The sequence below is a fragment of the Myotis yumanensis genome, unplaced genomic scaffold, assembly GCF_028538775.1.
Source record: "Myotis yumanensis isolate MYYU_CA2020_CCGP unplaced genomic scaffold, mMyoYum1.0.hap1 SCAF_7, whole genome shotgun sequence".
Classification (NCBI taxonomy): Eukaryota; Metazoa; Chordata; class Mammalia; order Chiroptera; family Vespertilionidae; genus Myotis; species Myotis yumanensis.
In genome coordinates, this window is record NW_027223758.1 from 57,706,559 (window position 1) to 57,726,904 (window position 20,346).

Consider the following 20,346-nt stretch of genomic DNA (forward strand, 5'->3'; position numbering starts at 1 on the left):
AGCATCAGCATCATTTTAAATGAATAAACTCAAATGTATATATATATATTCTTGATGTTTTTGTTGTGATTGATTATAAGGTAAGTGAGTATAACTTTTTTATAAAAATACAAACAAGAACAAAGAGTGAGTTTTTAGGCATAATTTTATTAAAGTATATAAGTGTATTTATAGATATTTGTATCTTTTATTAAAAGATAACACTTTGAAATCAAACTTTCCTTTTAGTTGTAATAGTTACAGATCAGTATGGAAATCAGATTCAAGCATTTTCACCAAGTTCTTTATCTGCCTTGGGAATTGCTGGTATTGGACTTGATAGCTCACAGTTGAAGACTACCTTTCAGGTATGGCTGCTTTTCACTACAGTTGGCTAATGCCATTGGTTTATATATGACAAAATTTGGGGGAAACTAAAATAAACTAAAAGAAATTTGATTTTAGTGTTTATAGCAAAAAAAAAAATCATAAAAGAAATTATAAAACCTTTTTGTAATTAAAATTTTTGAACATATGCAAAATATAGATTAAATAGTATAAATATATCCCATGCTCCCATCACTCAACTTCAAGTCATTACTTCCCTTCTTATCATACCATTTTTGAAGCAAATTCTATACATCACATGATTTCACCTATAAGCACTTGGATATACATATTAGGGCGGTTTTTTATGCAGTTGTTTAAATCAAATTTCTAAGCGCTCACACTCTTTATTAAAGTAATTGTGAAACTTTACAACTGTGTAGTTAATTGAGATTAGTTTAAAATAAGAATTGTGGTACACTTATTTCAATTTAAAACAAGCAGACACAATGTATTCTAGAGAGGTTAAAGACATTTTTAGGGAAAAAGAGGTGTGGAAGTTAGACCTTCAGGGAACCTGTGAGAACAGAGTAGTTGAAAGAAGAGGAATTCTAAGGCCCAAGTAAAGTTGAGTCCATTTAGAGCACTTAATGCTTTTTAAGACTCTTTTTCCTTTTAGATCCTCCTTTACAGTTTTCCTGACAGATAACCATAGTAGCTTTCTTGTTGCCATTCCTAGAGTTTCTGTTTCCACTAATCTGTCATGCTGCTATTTTCCAGTTTTCAGAACACCACTTTCACTAGATCTTAGCACTGCTGAAGAACTTTAATGATGTTTTGTTCACTATACAAAGCTGAGGTTTGCTCTTTGACTTTCAAGTTCTTCAATTGTCAAGCTTTACCCTATGTATAAATGAAATAAGCAGATAACTGCTACTGCTGATTTGCATGAACAATCTGCTTCCTTCTACTTTATGCACAGACTCATATACTCTTTCACTCATAGCTCCTAAATTATGTCTTCCTACATCTTTAGTTACATTACATACCCATCAGCATATAAACATGCTGCAATACCTCTCATTTTTGAAAAACACCTCCCCCCACCCCCCAAAAAAACACCACCATTCCAAAACTTCCTTTGGCTCTGAATCTTTGTCCATCTACTGCCCTATTTCTCTTTTTTATAGTATAATTTCTTGGAAGAGTTGTATATATTCTCTGTTTTCACATTCCCAGGCAGGCCCCATTCGACATGTTTTTCTGTCCTATTCCATCTGACCAAATTCATTGTCAGTTTTTAGTTCTCATGCCATCTTTCAGACCTATCAGCATTTTACATTACAAATTTAGACTCCATCACCTTAGTGTGGCCTAAAATACGCAGTAGTATTCCTCCACAGCATAATCTCCCACTTTTCTTCTTTTATAGCTTAATATTCTCCAGCCAAGTAGACTTTCTTTCTTCCAACTGTCATTTTTTTTTTAAATATATATTTTATTAATTTTTTACAGAGAGGAAGGGAGAGGGATAGAGAGTTAGAAACATCGATGAGAGAGAAGCATCGATCAGCTGCCTCCTGCACACCCCCCACTGGGGATATGCCCACAACCAAGGTACATGCCCTTGACCAGAATCGAACCTGGGACCCTTCAGTCCCCAGCCCGACGCTCTATCCACTGAGCCAAACCGGTTAGGGCCCAACTGTCATTTTACAACTGATATATACTGTCTTGACTCACTTTCAAACAACAGGAATCTACCCCCAGTCTCTGCAGAGATAAAAGAGCTTCTGTGTTTTTTAAATAAAAAGTAGTTTTAATATATCATTGTTTCTTAAAATCATTCCATTTCTGCATCTACATGAAATGTCCTGCTATTCTGAAATACATTCCTCTGATAAATTCAACATTAGACCTTACAGAGTGCCTTTAAGAATTTTATATTGAATTCTATTTGTACTTATCTACAGTTTGCAAAGGCATAAACAGATTACATTTTCAAGATTTGAAGTAAAACCAGAATAGCTTCCAACATGATATAAAAAATAAATCACCTCTTCAAAAGGGCTTTTGGTGTTTCACTATTAAATGTGACATTCTAGCCCAGCAGGTGTTTCTCAGTGGCTGAGCATCGACCTATGAATCAAGAAGTCACCTTTCATTTCCTGATCAGATTATATGCCCAGATTGTAGGCTCGATCCCCAGTAGGAGGACATTGAGGGGGCAGCCAATCAATGCTCCTTTCTCATCATTGATGTTTTTATCCCTCTCTCCTTCTTTCTTCCTATCTCTGAAATCAATAAAAACATATTAAATGTGAAATTCTAGGTTATACTTTACATATTTTGAACTTTTAATATGTTTTACTAATGAATATTCAATTTTTTTTTAAAAATATATTTTATTGATTTTTTACAGGGAGGAAGGGAGAGAGATAGAGAGTTAGAAACATCGATCAGCCGCCTCCTGCACATCTCCTACTGGGGATGTGCCCACAACCCAGGTACATGCCCTTGACCGGAATCGAACCTGGGACCTTACAGTCCGCAGGCCGACGCTCTATCCACTGAGCCAAACCGGTTTCGGTAATTTTTTTAAAAAATATTTAAAAAATCCCGCTGGCTGTGTGCTCATTGGGGTTTTGGGGAGATTAATGTGGATTATTTTACAATGTCTTTTTACAGAAAATATTCTACAAACAGTTGTTTACAAACAAAGCATAAAATTTTAAGTCTAATTTTTAAAATATGAATTTGTACTCAGTGGAAATTTAAGATGATGAAATCATTGAGAGTCGGTATTAAAATGCAAATACAACAGTACTCATGCCAGTGTGTAACTGGTTTATATCATTCAATCACATTGTAAAAATTACAAGCTAGTTTTATTGATTTCCATTAATATGATGTGTTAAGTATTCTAAGTACCAGGAATTAATCAGTGACAAATCAAAGCTTCTACCTTCTTAGAGATCACCTTGTAATTTGGAGAGCATGCAGTAGGTAAGACATGACTGATAAGAAGAAAAATAAATCATGGTAAGGGAATAGAGTGACATTATATTGATTGGTCAGGGAAGACCGCTCTGAATAAGATATCCTATATGCAAAAACAAACAAACAAAAGAAAAGCCATGTAGATATCTGGTAAAGAATGTTACAAACAGAGGAAAGAGCAAGTGCAAAGGGTATTAGGCAAGCACCTGCTTGGCTATGTGGGAACAGAAAGGAGACCATGTCAGTGTAAATAAGATAGGATTTAGACCAGCGGTTCTCAACCTGTGGGTCGCGACCCCTTTGGCAATCGAATGACCCTTTCACAGGGGTCGCCTAAGACCATCCTGCATATCAGATATTTACATTATGATTCATAACAGTAGCAACATTACAGTTATGAAGTAGCAATGAAAATAATTTTATGGTTGGGTCACAACATGAGGAACTGTATTTAAAGGGCCAGAAGGTTGAGAACCACTGATTTAGACAAAGATAAAAGTACATAGCCAGACTTTTTAGATCTCTCCTTTACAAAAAAAGAAATTCAGTTTCTCCTCTGAAGGAAATGAAATTCATGGTATGCCAATGTTGACATGTGTGCAAGTTATTTGCGATTGTTTTACCCAGAAGCACATCTTCCTATCTTCTCAATGTACTTTTTTCCTCACTAGGAAAATACACAGAGTATAAGTGTAAGAGGCATCAAATTTATTCCAGGTCCTCCTGGAAATAAGGATCTTTGTTTTACTTGGCGTGAGTTTTCTGACTTTATTCGAGTACAGCTAATTTCTGGACCACCAGCTAAACTTCTCCTTATAGACTGGCCAGAATTAAAGGAGGTAAGTAACTTCCTGCCTTGATTGAAAGAATTTAATATCACATGGCTTATTTCTTTCAGCTTATCAGTGGATCAAAACAGATATATTTTGTTGTTAAGGAACAACAGATAACAATAGGAACAGTTAAAGGACAGCAAAAGGACAGAATAATACGATTCTTTATACTTTATTTAATTCATTACTGTGTCCTTGTTTGTTAAAAAACAGTATAATAATTCAAATCCTAAATATGTTATATTTTCAAGCATCCATAAAAGTGAAAATAGTATAATGAAACTCTTACTTGTTTTTGCCAATTTTGTTTCATTCTCTCTCACTGACTTAAAAAAATGTTTTTATTGGAGGTTCAAAACATATTTCAGATATCAAGTCATTATATCCATAAAAACTTAAGTATGTCTTCCTGTGCAAGTAGTTAAATCTTAAAATCTAATTCTGCAAATGCCTGTCAAATCTGTTACTTTTGTTGAGCTTTTACTAAATTTTTAGAATTGTAATATTGAAATGTTTAGATTCTGGCATTTACTTATGGTATAGTAAGGCACCTTTTGGTATGATAGCTTACATTTTTTCTAAAGGAAAATGAACTCATATGACTATGGTAGTAGATAAAATTTACTTCTAAAGAAGCAGATCATTTAAGAAGAGTTTACATGCCTGTGCCCTAGTTTGAGATTTTCCTTTTTTTTTTTAAATCCTGAGAATTTTTTCCATTGATTTTTTTTAGAGAGAGTGGAGGAGAGGAAGGAGGCAGAGAGAGAGAGAGAGAGAGGGAGAGAGAAACATCATTGTGCGAGAGACACATTGATTGGTTGCCTCCTGCATGTGCCCTGACCTTTTATTGAATTATTAATCATTTCTATGAGGATCATTAGTAGTAATATAATTGACTTTTAAAATTTTATTTTAATTGATGAAAGAAACCATTTGTGAGTAGAACAGAGATAGACTTTATGATGATTTTATAAGTATACAAATAGTAATGATATTGTTTGACACATATTTATATGTGTATCAGTTTGTTCCAGTAATTAATGGAAAAGAATTACAGCATCCTCTCATTGTTCAACTTTGTGATCAGTGGGATAATCCAGCACCTGTACCACTGGTTAAAATAAATATCATAAAAGCTAACAATTTAAAGGTAAGTTTTAAATGTCCTTAAATAATTTTCACTTAAAATTTTCGATTTCATTCTTATAATAATGTCTTTAGGTGTCACATTTCTTTTTTTTAAATGTAGTCTTACATAACATAACGTCTATACTTGCTTAGTTTAAATCAACTTAAAGATTTTTCATAATTATTTTATGGAAATAAAGTTTGTATCTTACAAGTACTGTAAGAAGTTAGCAGCATTCTTCAATTATGACTTTTGAGTATTTATTGTGTAACTAGTGGCCCGGTGCATGAAAATTCATGCTCTGGATGGGGGGAGTCCCTCAGCCCAGCCTGCCCCCTCTCACGGTCCAGGAGCCCTCAGGGGCAGGGGGCGCCCGGCAATAAGAGGAAGGCAACACCCACATCACACCTCTGCTGCTGCCACTGCCAGCAGCGCAAGACTTGGCTGGCCCTGGTTCCCTGAGCCTTGGGCAGCCCAGGGCGGCTGGGCAGCCGACATCCAAGGCTTGCCTGCGCCTTGGGCCGGCCCTGGGGGGCTGAGGGTGGGTCCAGCCACACCGTGCCTGCCAACCCTCCCCCCCCCCTCCCCCCCCCCCCCCCCCCCCGGCGGGGCTGAAAGGACTGGGGGACTCCAGCGGGGCTGAGGGGATGGGCGCCGCCATCTTTGTGACCCGTGATGGTCAATTTGCATATTCCCTCATTATTAGGATACTAATTTTTGGATTTTGGATTTTGGATTAGGATGAATAGATAACACTGACGAGGTGTGACTGAAGGGCAGGTATAATGACCGCAGTATGAGTTAAGGAACAGGTATTGGGGAAACTTACAAGCTGAGGATAAGCAAAAAAAAGTCATGATCGGTACCTATCAGGGCCTAGGCATAGCTGCTGAAACTACCCTGGGTTGTTCTAGGGTATGGGGCAGTCATGTACATGGCCTTGTAATATTTGGGGGCAAAGATAGTGCTGGATATTAGGAAGTCAAATATTAAGTATTCTTACCTAAATACTGGGATAACCAACTGCTTAGAATCTACTAGGGACTTTGAATGCTTGGTGCAAAGTTGGAGGCCCTTCTATGAGGGGAAAAGCAAGAAGTTGCCAGTCTCTTACAAAGTTGTGTTTTGACACAATCCCTCCTATTGGTTGAAGGGAATTAATTTGCTCCAGCAAGGTTGTTACCAGGCAACACAGAGAGAGTTCCTGAGGTAATATTCAGCCAGACTTGAATTTTATAATTTTAGTGAATGAAAACAGTTGATAATATGTAAATACACAGTTCCTTGAAATTAATCTATCAGTTCAATAAGAACCCCAGTAGGGATTTACCAGGACCTAAAAAGTTGATCTTAAAAGACATACAGGACTTGTTTTCAATCCTCACATATAAGAGAGCTATGGCTGGTGATTGAGTTAGTTGGAGAGTCATCCCTTATGCAAAAAGCATATCATTGGGTGAGGATTAAAAAGAAAAAGACATACAGGATTTTAAAGTGCCGAGAATGGCTTGTGATCCACATGGACTTGTTTTCATAGTAAAGTAATCAGGGTTAAAATAAACTGTCAAAAAGATGATATTGCTGCTATGCAATCAGAAACAGACTTGTTTCTCTGGCTTAGCAATAAGGATTTAGGGCCTATTTTGAGAAAAATGGGTTGAGAGATAAGGGATCAAAGGGTAAATGTGACAGGTACAAATATAGGACTTTATTCTATCATTTCACTTATCATTTTTGCCTCTCCAACTGTTGCTTTTTTTTTTTTTCTTCATCTACTATACTAGTAGTTATCTAATCTTTAGGTTCCATTAAGCAGAAATAAGTATTAGGTTTTAGGAGTGTGATTTTCTGCTATCACACTTTACAAATTCACTTTTGTTCTTAATGTTTGTTTCTAAGAGGGTTAAACAGTGATTATTTTCTATCCCAAATAAGAATATGACTCTAGTTGCTAGATAAAAATGCTGACAGACTTTTCTAACCAATTATTAGGAAATGTGGCAACTGATTCTTAATCACCTGAAAGTAGAAGCTTGGTTATCACTATGAAGGTAGTATTGCAACAGAGATTTAGAAGCACATTTGATAGACATAAAGATAACGATGAGCCTTGGCTGGTGTAGCTTAGTTGGTTGGAGCATTGTCCTATACACCAAAAGGTGGTGCGTTCAATTCCCGGTTAGGGCTCATACCTAGGTTTTGGCTTCCATCTCTAGTCAGGGCAAGTATGGGAGGCAGCCTATTGATGTTTCTTGCATCAGTGTCTCTCTCTCCCTCCTTTCCTCTTTCCCTTCTTTCCTCCCTCTGAAATCAATGAAAAAAGGATATCCTTGGGTGAGAGAGAAAAAAAGATAAAAGATGAAGTAACAGTGGACATAGTATTATGATGCCTTGAATTGTGTGTGTGTGTGTGTGTGTGTGTGTGTATTTATGTTTATTTCTCCCATGCCATTCCCCAGAACCCCAGTTTTGTAATATACAGTATTTGTGAAATTAGAAAGTTGTAGGTTTTAGAAGTATATGCAACTATAACTTTTAAATTAGTAATAGAGAAATTGAATTTCATCTCTAGAATTTTCTAATTATTTTATTTTGTTTTATTTTTAGCTCACTCCTTCAAACCAACAGTATAAAACAGATGAAAAGGGCAGGGCTAATTTGGGAGTGTTCAGTGTTTATGCAAACCCTAGGTAAGAACTGAGAGTTTAATGGTTATTAGTATTATACAGACTGTTTTTTCTTATTATTTGCTGAAGTTAAGAGTAATAAACTGTCCTGGCCGGTGTAGCTCAATGGTTAGAGTGTCAGCCCAACTACTGCAGGGTCACAGGTTCAATTCCTTGTCAATGGCATATACCTGAGTTGCAGGTTTGATTCCTGCCCTCTGTTGGGGCACCTGGGGGAGGCAGCCAATCAATGTGTCTCTCTCACATCGATATTTCTCTCTCCTTCTCTTCTTCCCTCCTTCCCTCAACTCTCTTCCAAACTCTAAAATCAATAGAAAAAATATCCTCTGGCGAGGAATTAAAAAGAAAAGAGTAATAAACTAGCCTTCTATTTAGTGTTAGGTGATAGAATGAGCAAGAGTAGTTTCCTAAATGAGTTAAACTATTTATAAATTCTCAGAATTTTTAGATTATAACTAATGTAATTTGAATCCTTTCCCCCATTTTTTCCTTTTTAGAGGAAAACATACTATGCAGGTGAAAGCCATCCATAACAGGAATACCATAGAAGGACCTATAATTAAGTTAATGATTCTTCCAGATCCTGAAAAACCCATTCGTCTCAATGTTAAATATGACAAAGATACTTTATTTTTAGCAGGGGGTACTTTCACTGGTGAGTAATTCACAGTTTTAAAATAAATTTGTAATGATAATTTGCCTTTCACATTAGTGGAATAAAGTACAGTAGGTCCTCAGGTTATGTCAGAGACCCGCGATTTTCACCATAAGTAGGAACCCACCTACATCACTCACATGGAGCACATACACAGCAGTAATGAAGTGAAACAGTAAAAAAAAAAATTTAAAAGATAACAATTCCTGACCTGTGGTAAATAAATAATAAAAAACATAAAACACATATGTTCATACGTTGAAATGACAGAACTTTTTTTTATATAAAAAATAAATGGAAGATGGCGATGTAACCATGAAACAATGTACATCGAGTCTGACGTAACCCGAGGACTGCCTGTATTTATTCTAGGTACTTAGCATGATAAAGAAAGCAAGTATGTAATAGCCTTTTAAATGACACAGAAAGTACATTTGACTTAGCTAAATGTCTTTTGTCACCTCTGTATCCTGCATTCTTTTAGTGGTACATAACAAACTAAAAGTTCATACATAAACTGATAGCCTCAGGTAATTCAGTTTGCAAAGGAAATATAAACAGCTAAATGGCAAGAACTGTCAGGGCTCTACTAAATGTATTGCAGTATTAACTTAAAATAAAACCAGATTGTTTAACTTAATTTGGAAGGAAATACATCACATCAGAATTTATGATTTAAGATACTTCAGAACAACAAGCATTACTAAATACCTCCTATGTCTAGGCACTATACTTGGCTCTTAGTTCCAATAATGAATATGACAGTTTTCAATGAGTAGTCTAATGTAGGAGACAATCAAGTAAGCAAATAATTTTATTGTAATCTAGCAGGTACCAAATCAATAGGAAATAGTATTTGCTTCATACAGGTAACTTTCTTGAAGACTTGTTTTCTTGAAGGGATGAGTTCCTGTACATAAATATAATTATTAAAAATTGTTAATTTTTTAATGTAAATTTTTTGGTCTGCTTCTTGTAACTACTTACGTTACATATATACATTGTCTTTATAGTCAAGTGTTTTAAATGTTTGGGGAGATAAGACCTATTTTCTGTGATTAAAAAAGGAACAGATGTCAAATGGCTGGTACAGATGATAAACATAAGGGGAATATTATGCGTAATAATTTAGCTGCTGTATGCTATTAAAAATCATAAAAGAAAGTAAACATTGTATTCTTGGAATACACAAAGCATATGATTTTATGACCAGCTGCCCAAATTTCTAGGTTGCTGAATATCCACAGTCTAACCCAGGGGTGGGCAAACTTTTTGACTCGAGGGCCACAATGGGTTCTTAAACTGGACTGGAGGGCCGGAAAAAAAGCATGGATGGAGTGTTTGTGTGAACTAATATAAATTCAAAGTAAACATCATTACATAAAAGGGTACGGTCTTTTTTTTTTTTTAGTTTTATACATTTCAAATGGGCCGGATCTGGCCTGCGGGCTGTAGTTTTCCCACGGCTGGTCTAACCTATTTGGTCTTGCATGATAGAACTTAGAGCATGGCAGACTATGAAAATAAGACAAGGGACTATTAATAGCAAAGATGTATGTGTAGATTTCTGGGAAAGACTTAGCACCAGAGTTGTCTGTCATGATTAATAAGTTTTATAGACAAACTAGAGGCCCGGTGCACGAAATTCATGCACGGGGGGGGGGGGGGTTGGGGGCGGGGGGAGGTTGTCCCTCAGCCAGCCTGCACCCTCTCCAATCTGGGACCCCTTGGCGGATGTCTGACTGCCTGTTTAGGCCTGATCCCACAGGGCCTAAACCAGCAGTCGGACATCCCTCTCACAATCCAGGACTGCTTGCTCCCAACTGCTCGCCTGCCTGCCTGATTGCCCCTAACCACTTCTGCCTGCCAGCCTGATCACCCCCTTACCACTCCCCTGCCAGCCTGATCGACGCCTAACTGCTCCTCTGCCAGCCCGATTGCCCCCAACTGCCCTCCCCTGCTGGCCCAGTAGCCCCTAACTACCCTCCCCTGCTGGCCTGCTTGTCCCTAACTGCCCTCCCCTTCTGGCCTGATTGCCCACAACTGCCCTCCAATGCCAGCCACCTTTGAGGGCGTGGCAGTCAATTATCATATTCCCTCATTGGCTGTGGGCACCATCATCTTTGAGGGCATGGCAATTAGCATATTCCCTCTTTATTGGCTGTGGGCACTGCCATCTTTGCGGGTGGGGAAGTCAATTAGCATATTCCCTCCTTACTGGCTGTGGGCACCTCCATCTTTGCGACGATGTGAGGGTCAATTACCATATTCCCCTCTTTATTAGATAGGATTGTTGGAGAATGCTGATTAAAGAAGAGTGTTATTTTCTTCATCAGAATTTTATTAACAATTTGTATGCTTTGACATACAGGCATACCTTGTTTTATTGAGTCTCTGAGATACTGCTTTTTTACAAATTGAAGGTTTTGGCAACCCTGTGTTGAGCAAGTCTGTAGGCACCATTTTTCCAACAGGCTAATTAAAAGTATGTACATTGTTTTTTTAGACATAATGCTATTGCATATTTAAACTACAGTATAATGCAAACATAACTTTTATATTCATTGGGAAAGAAAAAAAAATGTATGGTAACTTGCTTCATTATAGTGGTCTAGAACCAAACCTACAATATCTCGAGGTATGCCTGTACAGTAAGTCTTCACTTAACATTGTTGATAGGTTCTGTGACTTTAAGTGAAACGACATAACAAAACCAATTTTACTATAGGCTAATTTATATAAACCAGAGTTAAGTTCCTGTGACATCATTATAATAAACAACGTTTAAACCAAACAATGTTATTTAAGGACCTGCTATGCAATTAACCAAATTCATTAGTTGAACTAGAAAGAAAACAAATTTTTTAATGTTCCTCATGACAGATTTTATGATTACTGTTATTTCTGAAGATGATAGCATCATTAAAAATATTAATCCAGCACGTATTACCATGAAAATGTGGAAGCACTCTAACAATGGGAACCGACCACCAGCAAATGTGAGTCATGGAAAGCATTTTAGAAGTTATAAATAGTTCTTACATTTATCTTAAAATTAAATGTAATTTAAGTGAAAATGCAGTGTGTATATACTGGAGAACTAGAAATTAACCCACTCCATCACTTGGGATTTAAAAATATATCAGAATATTTCAAAATTGTGTTGATGCTACTGAAAAAGGACAGCCTATATTGTGATAGTTCTAAAACTTTCAGATACTTTACACAATAAAATTATCTTGTCTAAAGGACAGAGGCACAAAGTAAAAAGCATAATACCACTAAGATAGTATAGAAAATGAAATAGTAGAGAAATATGATTAATAGACTTACTTGTTAGAGAAGGGGGATAGAGTGGTAAGAACAGTTTGAGGATTTAAAGCAACATAGTCCAATGGAAATATGTCACATGATATTTCCTATTTCTAGTAGCAACATTAAAGTGTAAAAAGAAATAGTAAGATTAAGGTTAATGTAGTTTTAACCTACTATATCGAAAATTATCTTACCAAGTCTTTGAATTTGGTTTGTATTTTATGCTTACACCACATCTCAATTTGCACCACCATATTTCAAGTGCTCAGTAACCAGATGTGGCTGTTGGCTACCATACCTTATACTATATCAGAAGGTACCTGTTGGGGTCCAGCCCCAGCAGGTCCAGGGGTTCCCAAAGGTGTAGACGGAGTCGGCGAAGAAGGAAGGACACGGAGGCAGCGTTCAGTTGATCAACATAGCCAGGTTCTCCAGCCAGGTTCTCTAGCCAGGTTCAGTCTTTATTGTCCTGTTACATCTGTATTTATACCAGTTGATTTTAATCCTATCCATTCTATTCCAAAGGTTAGGGCATTTGTTATCTCCATTCCAAAGTCACTACTTTATTGTTCTGTTAAACTACCAGGAAGTAACTGAAGGAGATTATCCTAAGTGATTGTTCGTAGTTAAAGTGATTAATTACCTGCCTGGCACTTGGTTAAGGGGTTTTATTCCCTTCCTTAGTCCTGTTAATCCCTAACTCGAGGGAAAAATCCCCACCTGGGGAAACAACCTTTCTCAGAGAGGTGACCTTGGTTAAAACACATAGCGCTAAGGAGGGGAGCAAACATATTAAGAACAGTATGCCATATACGCCAGGTCCCTTGAAACATATGCTGTGCAGATGTTTCTTTCCTGCAGAGACTGTGTCAAGCAGCAAGGATGGACCGGCTTCCGGCAGGTCCCAATTTAACAATGCCTTTCATGGTTTATGATTCATTTTAATTATCTGTTTAGGAAATTAACTTCCTTAATTGACACCATCAGTCCCATCAAGCAGCTATTACCTTAAACTGTATCACCAACAAAGAGATCTATGTGCCCTTTAATAATGTCTTTCCATTGTGGCTAATCTCATATTGTGTCTTATATACATTGTAAAGATATATACATATAGGTATGTGCCTGTGTATTTATAAATTCAGATGTGATTTGCATTCATATTTAGTAAAGGTGATATACTAGTAACTTTTCATCCTAAGTATACTATGTTAAATGTTTGTGATTTCTCTCTCCCCTGTCCTCTTCTCTCTTCTCTTTCTAGGCAGAAACATTTAGTTGTAATAAAATAAAAGGTAATGACAAGGAAGATGGCTGCTTCTACTTCAGGTATTTTTCAAGTCATTTCATATTTTTATGCATACTTTGTTACATAGTTAATCAGCCTTTGCCTGCCCAACTAGAGAAAAAAAAATTTGTGATTGAATAAAAATTAATACTCTCTTATTTTTTGCCAATAAGTTTTTTGAGAATATGTGTTTTTACTGTTTGTAAGCTTTGTAAAATGGCTTGGTGAAAGATTGTTGTGATATTTATATGTATATATGTTTTCAGAATTATCAAAGCCATCAGAAGAAGAATCACACTATATTGTCAGACTACTTTATAATCTTACTCTATAGGAGATTTCTATAATCTTAAAGTTACAATCTTAGAAAGTTAAAAAAAAAGGCTGGACTAGTTTCTTACCGTTAAAGTACATATTACTTTGAGGTGTTGCTTCTGCATTCTGGACCTCTATTTTGAAATCTGAAAAATAATTTTGAGTAGGCTATGTCTAAGGTTTTGTTTATCTATTTTTAATGATAAATGTTTTTTTTTTTTAGATTTTTACAAAAAGGATAGTGGCACAAAGTAAAAAGCATTATATCACTAAAAGATAGTATAGAAAATGAGATAATTATCTTGTTTCTTTAAATGTATTAGTCCTTAAGTCATGTAGAAACCAAAAAATGCAGTTACAAACCATTGTTAAAATAATGCTAACATTTGTAATTGCTTCTGTATATACCTTTATTGAGATCTTTATTTCCCCATGGTGCTTCATGTTACTGTCTGCTGTGATACACTTGATTTTATCATAATGGATTATCACTTTTAGGTATTTGTGGATTTGTTTTTGCTAATATTTTGTTTGGGATTTTACATCTACATTAATGCATTTTCTTTCGTACATATTCTTTTTCAAGTTTGATGTCTAGGTCATGTATGCCTCACAAAAATAACTGGAAGAAGTGATCCCTAATTCTTGATTTATTCTATGGGAAGGTCTTGTTGAATAGTGTCATACTAGTATTTATGTATATACATGAATAATTTTAGGAACAATCACAAATCTTTTTATATTGTGTTTTTATTACTTATTTGATCAAGATATTTTCTAATTTTCATTGTGATTTCATCTTCTATCCAAGTTTATTCAGAAATATAGTGTTTAATTCCTAAATGTGGAATTTTCTTATTCTTTTTTTTTGTTACTGATTTCTAGTTTAATTCCACTTTGGTCAGAGAACTCACCCCATATAATTTCAATTCTTTGAAATTGATTGACAGTTGTTTTTGTAATATGTGTCACTTTTGTAAATATTCCATGTGTGCTACACAATAATGTATACTGCATTTGAAGCACAATGTTTTTTATATTAATTAGTTCAAAATTTGCTATAATTTTTTTGTCTGTGTTTTCTAGCAGTGAGTACGAGTGTGGGTTCCTCTGTTTTCCCTCTTAGTTCTATTCTATCATTGATTGCTTATATATTTTAAGCCTATATCTTATTTACATATAGACTTAGATTATATATTCCTGGCATATTGTATCAGCTATTATTACAAAGTATTTGTCTTTTTATTCTAGTAATGTTTTTGTCTTGAGATCTACTTTGGTAATAGTACAGCAACTTTCTTTATGATTGACATGCAAAGCCATCTTAGGAATCTTGATAGTGTTTGCATAAAATATCTTTTTTTCATTACTTTTGTATCTCTATTTTAAGAGTCTGACAGTATAGTTGTTTTTTAAAATAATGTCTTTTAACTGAAAAGTTTAGAGATTGCATGTAATTATCAAAACACATGCTTTTGAATCTGTGATCTTACTGTTTATTATTGATCCTACTATTCTTTTTTTTTTCTTTTTTAAGTGTTTTTCTTATTTTCTACTCCTTATTAAGTTGGTAGTTATACATTCTTAGTATTCTCTAAGTTTTTTGTTTGTTTTTTTAGATTACAACATGCATATTTGACATACCAATGGGTAATGACAATTTGCATTTTATAACTTCTTAGACAATGCATGAATCTTTTTTGTTTGTATGTTTTAAGAGAAAGAGGAAGGGAGAGAGAAAAACATTGATATGAGAGAGAAACATCGATCGGTTGCCTCCTGCAAGCGTCCAAACCAGGGATCAAACCACAACCATGGTATGTGCCTTGCCACCTTTTGGTGTATGGGACAATGCTCCAACCAACTGAGCCACACCAGCCAGGGCGACAGTGCATGAAACTTAGAAGCTTAAACTCCATTTTCCCTCTCCCACTTTACATACATGCTTCTGTTGTTGTGTATGTTAAACCTATCAAGGCATTATTTTATATAGTCAGTGGTCAATTCTATTGACTAATTTATTTATCCTTTCTGTTAACCTTCAACTCGGCTTCCATCTGGGATCATTTTCTATCTGGGGAACTTCCTTTACTATTTTCTTCTAGTGTACTTTTGCTGGTGATGAGTTATCTCATTTTTGCCTAAAAAATATTTTTTCCACTCTCATATTTGAAGGATATTTTTCCTGTATATGGTATTTTAGGTTGGCAGTTGCATTCTTGCCATCATTCACTACCCCATTATTTCTGTTGAGGAGTTACCTGACAGTCTTATTGTTGTTATCTTAAAAAGTAATCATTTCCTCCTGTTGTTTGGTTTTGAGTTTTGTTTTCAGAAGTTTTACTGTAACAATGCCTGTGTGTAGATTTCTTTTTATTTGTCCTGCTTAGTTTTCATGGGCTTTCATTTTGTGGTCTTGGTTCAATTTTGAAAAATTGTAAACTATTATTTCATCATATATGCATCTGCCTCCCTTTTCCTCTTCTTCTGGCAACTCTTAATTACATGCACATTACTCTTTCTCCGGGTATTCTCTGTTTCTTACCCTCTTTGCCATTCTTTTGTTTCTCTTCATTCTCGATGTTTTATTCTGAACTACCTTCAATTAACTAATCTCTATTCAGTGGTATCTAATTTGCTATTAAATCCATCTTTGAATTATCAGTTTCTGTTAGGTATTTTCATGTTTAGTTCTCTAATGGGATTCTCAATCTTTTGTATGTGTTTTTAACCCTGAGTAGTAATCAAAGCCTATCTGGAGTGTTTCTGGATTTGTTTTATTTGTTTCTGTTGGTTCCCAGTCTAGTTTTTTGGCCTATTCATGTATCTGGTTGTTTCTTTTCTGTGGTTTGTGTTTTGTTTTTATAATACATTTTATTTATGAATATTTATAGAAATAATTTGAAGTCTCAGATGGTATCTTTCTCCAGATAGGGTTTACATTTGCTTCTGTTCATTGTTTGGGCCACTAGCAGTCTATTACCATTTCAGTACAGTTTCAGAGGTTGAGATGATTCAAAGCTGAGTTGCTTTTCCATTGGGAGCTTATCTGCTTTAGGTCCACTTGTTTCTTAGGTCCACTGCTCCCAAGAGTAAAGCAACCTTAAATATGAAATTCACCTTTTAGGATTTCCATGCTATTTTTTCATCCTGTTGAGTTATTTTTCACGTTTTACTTGTTATCTCTCAAACATTTTAAAGCAAATGTCTTTAAATATAGTTATCTTCATCAGAAGGGTAGATCTGCCATTTGAAAGCAGTATTCTGTTTTATTCTTACTGTAACTTTATTAGGTATTTCTCTCTTAACACATTTCGTACCGCTCAGGAGTTTTCGTGTGTTTCGCGCGCCATCTGTTAAGGACCGCTCACGAGTGTTCTCGTTTTTCACGCCCATGGAAAAAGGAGCGAATCTAGATACTTATGTAAATTTTGTTTGGTCCCTCTTCATAGAGGAAAATGTTTTACGCAGTACCATACGTTAAAAAAGTACTAAGAACTTTAATTGTTTAATTGTTTTTGTAAATAAAAATTATAATTATTGAAAAACAACACCTAAAGTGCATTATGATGATTTAAATAACATGCAGTTTGCCCCAAAACACGCGGTCCCTGGCGTATGTCTTAGAGATTTCTATGCGGTACGCAATGTGTTAAGTCATCTTAGAGAAAGATTAAATAATTTTCTCCAAGGTTACATATATGTTATAGTGCTGGGATTTCAGTTCACATACATATTCAAAGTCTTTGTATTCTTTGCTACATTATGCCAGTATTTTTAGATTATAAATGACATGCAAACATTATTGTAGAGATCATAACCCATATTGTACATGCCAGGCAAAGTATACCATAGTATGTCACTTATATTTTCATTGTAATTAAGTGTGATCAAAACAGGCTAGGAAGTGTACCTCGTAGTAGGTACTAAATTCTTTATTGATAATTAAATCACAGTAAATGCCTTGTAAAGTTAAGTATCCTATATAATAAAAGCCTAATATACAAATTGACCGAATGGCGGAATGACCGGTCGGCGGTGGGGGCGGGGCTGGTGAGTGAGCGGCACCAGGTCAGCCAGGGCAGGTGCCAGCGGGCAGAGGGAGGGGACGGTGATCTGGGGGGGGAGGGGCAGGGCGGTGGCAGCAGAGCGATGGGGGCTGGGGCCGACCACTCCCCGGCTGGTGCCATCCCCTGATCGGCCTGCGGGTTGCCTCCCGCAGAGGGAGGCTAGATTGCAGCTTAGGCCCGCTCCCCACATTGGCCATCCCCTCTGGTCTGCGAGAGGGTACAGGTCAGGCTGAGGGATCCCCCCCCCCCCCCCCCCCAGTTTAAAATATAAAATATAAAAGCAACATACAAAGATCAGCAGGATAGCCTGTAATTTTGAAATACAAAACTTTGAGTTAGAAATTTATTATGTAGAATTGAAGCAAAATTCTCCTCACATATAATTCATCACTTTTTATGTTTATTATTTTATGAATTTTATATTCCTATTTTTTTCAACTTTGCCACACTCAGAGCCTGGTTTCTATATGTTTTATGGAAAGAATGTCCAGGGAAAGAGGGACCTGGAATTAAAGCTAATATTGCAGGAAATATTTGCTGATGTAGACTAATGTAGAAGTAATTCTCTTTTTATGCATTTTCTTTTTGAGGAAGGAACAGAAATGTTGATGTTGTGAATTCCCCATTATTTAAAAGTTGTGAATAATTTTATCTCTTTCTTTCTAATTTAGGGATAAAGCAATTCCTCATAAAGTGGGGACATATTGTATCCAGTTTGGTTTTATGATGGATAAAGCACTTATTCTTAACAGTGAACAGGTTTGCTTACTCTGTTTTTATACCATAGTTAGCTTTACATTTTCTTGCTTAATTTAAGAAAGAAATGTTTTGTTTTAAAGTGAATTAATTATTGGATGCAAGTGAATTAATTTACTGGATGCAAAATATAAATAATGCCATTTTCAGGAATATTAGAATAGAATGCATTTAAATTATATTAATTAATAGGATCTGCTGCAGAAGTTACTTTTTCCATCTCTTTATATATCAAAGACTCAGTTAATCATTTTAGTGTATATCATGGTAAAGTTGCTGCTATCAATCATATGTGAAAATTTTTCAATTAATAACTTTTCACATGCTAGAGTCTGTATATATAAAAGCCTAAGTGACCATTTGACCTATCTACCGTTTGATCATTGGACCAGTAGCTGTGACGTGCACTGACCACCAGGGGGCAGACGCTCAATGCACAGTCATGGAATCATGGAACAGACAGATGAATCTCAAAGGGAAAGTGGGGGAGGGCAGGAAGAGATTAACCAAAGATCTTATATGCATACTGGTGGCATCCCTCACCCTAGCCTGTGGGCATTGGGCTGAAATTGGCCTGGTGCACGGATTTGTGCACCGGTGGGGCACCTCCACCTGGCCTGCGGGGATCAGGCCAAAACCGGCAGTTTGGCATCCCCTGAGGGGTCCCAGATTGCAAGAGGGCGCAGGCCAGGCCAACGGACCCCATCGGTGCACGAATCTGTGCACTGGGCCTCTAGTTATAGATAATGAGGTTTAAGGTAGTTTTAACATACGTCATCTCCATTCAATAAATGGTAGTGTACCAAATTTTTAAAAACAACCTGTATTTTTATATGTCTATAAATTTATTCTTAAATAGTTACATTGAAAAATTAATCTTTGATACACATTTTTATCCTCAGTTTTTAAAAGTTAATTTAAATCATTTTGAGAGATTAATGACAGTACATGTTTAAAAGTAACATTTCATTTAGTATATGCTATCATTTCTTCTCTTACTCTTAAATTCTCAGCTATCAATATATATTGTTAATTGAAATTCTTCTTTTGTTTTGAAAGATTATAATTGATGTTCAACCTAATCAACCTGTGAAGTTAGTACCTAAAATTCAGCCAGCCACACCAGCTGTTTCCAATGTTCACTCAGTTGCCAATAGGACCCTGGTCAAAGATTTACATCTTATTATCACGGTAATGTTTATTTACTTCCAAAATTGCATTGGGTAGCAAGAATTCTTTCTAATTTTTAGGGTGTAAAATAGTTATTATAGAATCAGATTTTGATCATTCAGTTTTAGGTTATAAGGAAAATTTGTTTAGATAAATGAAATACAAACATCTCTGAATACAAATAGAGAATGCATACATAATACATAAAATATATCCAGATATACTAAGTAGAACTGACTCAAAAATGCAAAAACCTGCCTACCTCTCAATATATCCCCTTTATATCTCCTATTTCATATATGTATTAAATACGCGTCAAGTAAATTGATTCCACCATATACATTGCATTGAGGAGACAGAAGGAGGTAATTAATTATTTTTAAGAGAGCTGCTCTGATAACTGATCATAGTGAGCTCCTCCTCAGAGCTTTTGATTACCTGGAGACTAAGCAGCAATAGGATTGCTGTGAATATTAACAAAAACAAGTAAAATACAGTGGTGGGACCTCACCTTTATGGAAAATTTTGCAGGTAAGGTACTTGATTTCTTTCAGTTTATTTTCCTATTTTAGACAAGTAGGTTGTTCTTAACTTCTTTGCCCCAGATCAATAGATGTTAAAAGTACATAACAAGATGACATTTTAAAATGGGAGCTCTTTTAAAAAAGAAAGTTAGGAGCCATTGTATTAGTTGGAAACTGCTGGTTTTTCTTGGTTTCTGGGATTATTTTCTGCCCATGGATCACTTAATTTGAGAATTGAATTCTGTGCTTAGAGTGAAGAATCAGGATAATTTAATATTTTTCATTTGCATTTGCACAT

General features: G+C 35.7%; 1 protein-coding gene across 2 annotated transcripts in view; it reads left to right on the forward strand.

Moving 5' to 3' along the window:
* SMCHD1 (structural maintenance of chromosomes flexible hinge domain containing 1) overlaps window positions 1–20,346 on the forward strand; it is a 152,621-nt gene that overhangs the window by 92,795 nt on the left and 39,480 nt on the right. Inside the window, exons 28-36 of one of the 2 annotated variants that reach the window (XM_070420559.1) lie at window positions 229–347; window positions 3,978–4,145; window positions 5,164–5,289; window positions 7,876–7,958; window positions 8,453–8,610; window positions 11,494–11,609; window positions 13,190–13,254; window positions 18,270–18,357; window positions 19,414–19,545. In XM_070420559.1, the coding sequence (XP_070276660.1) occupies window positions 229–347; window positions 3,978–4,145; window positions 5,164–5,289; window positions 7,876–7,958; window positions 8,453–8,610; window positions 11,494–11,609; window positions 13,190–13,254; window positions 18,270–18,357; window positions 19,414–19,545 (1,055 nt within the window). The remainder of the gene's footprint in view (window positions 1–228; window positions 348–3,977; window positions 4,146–5,163; window positions 5,290–7,875; window positions 7,959–8,452; window positions 8,611–11,493; window positions 11,610–13,189; window positions 13,255–18,269; window positions 18,358–19,413; window positions 19,546–20,346) is intronic. The other variant, XM_070420560.1, reaches the window with a different exon arrangement.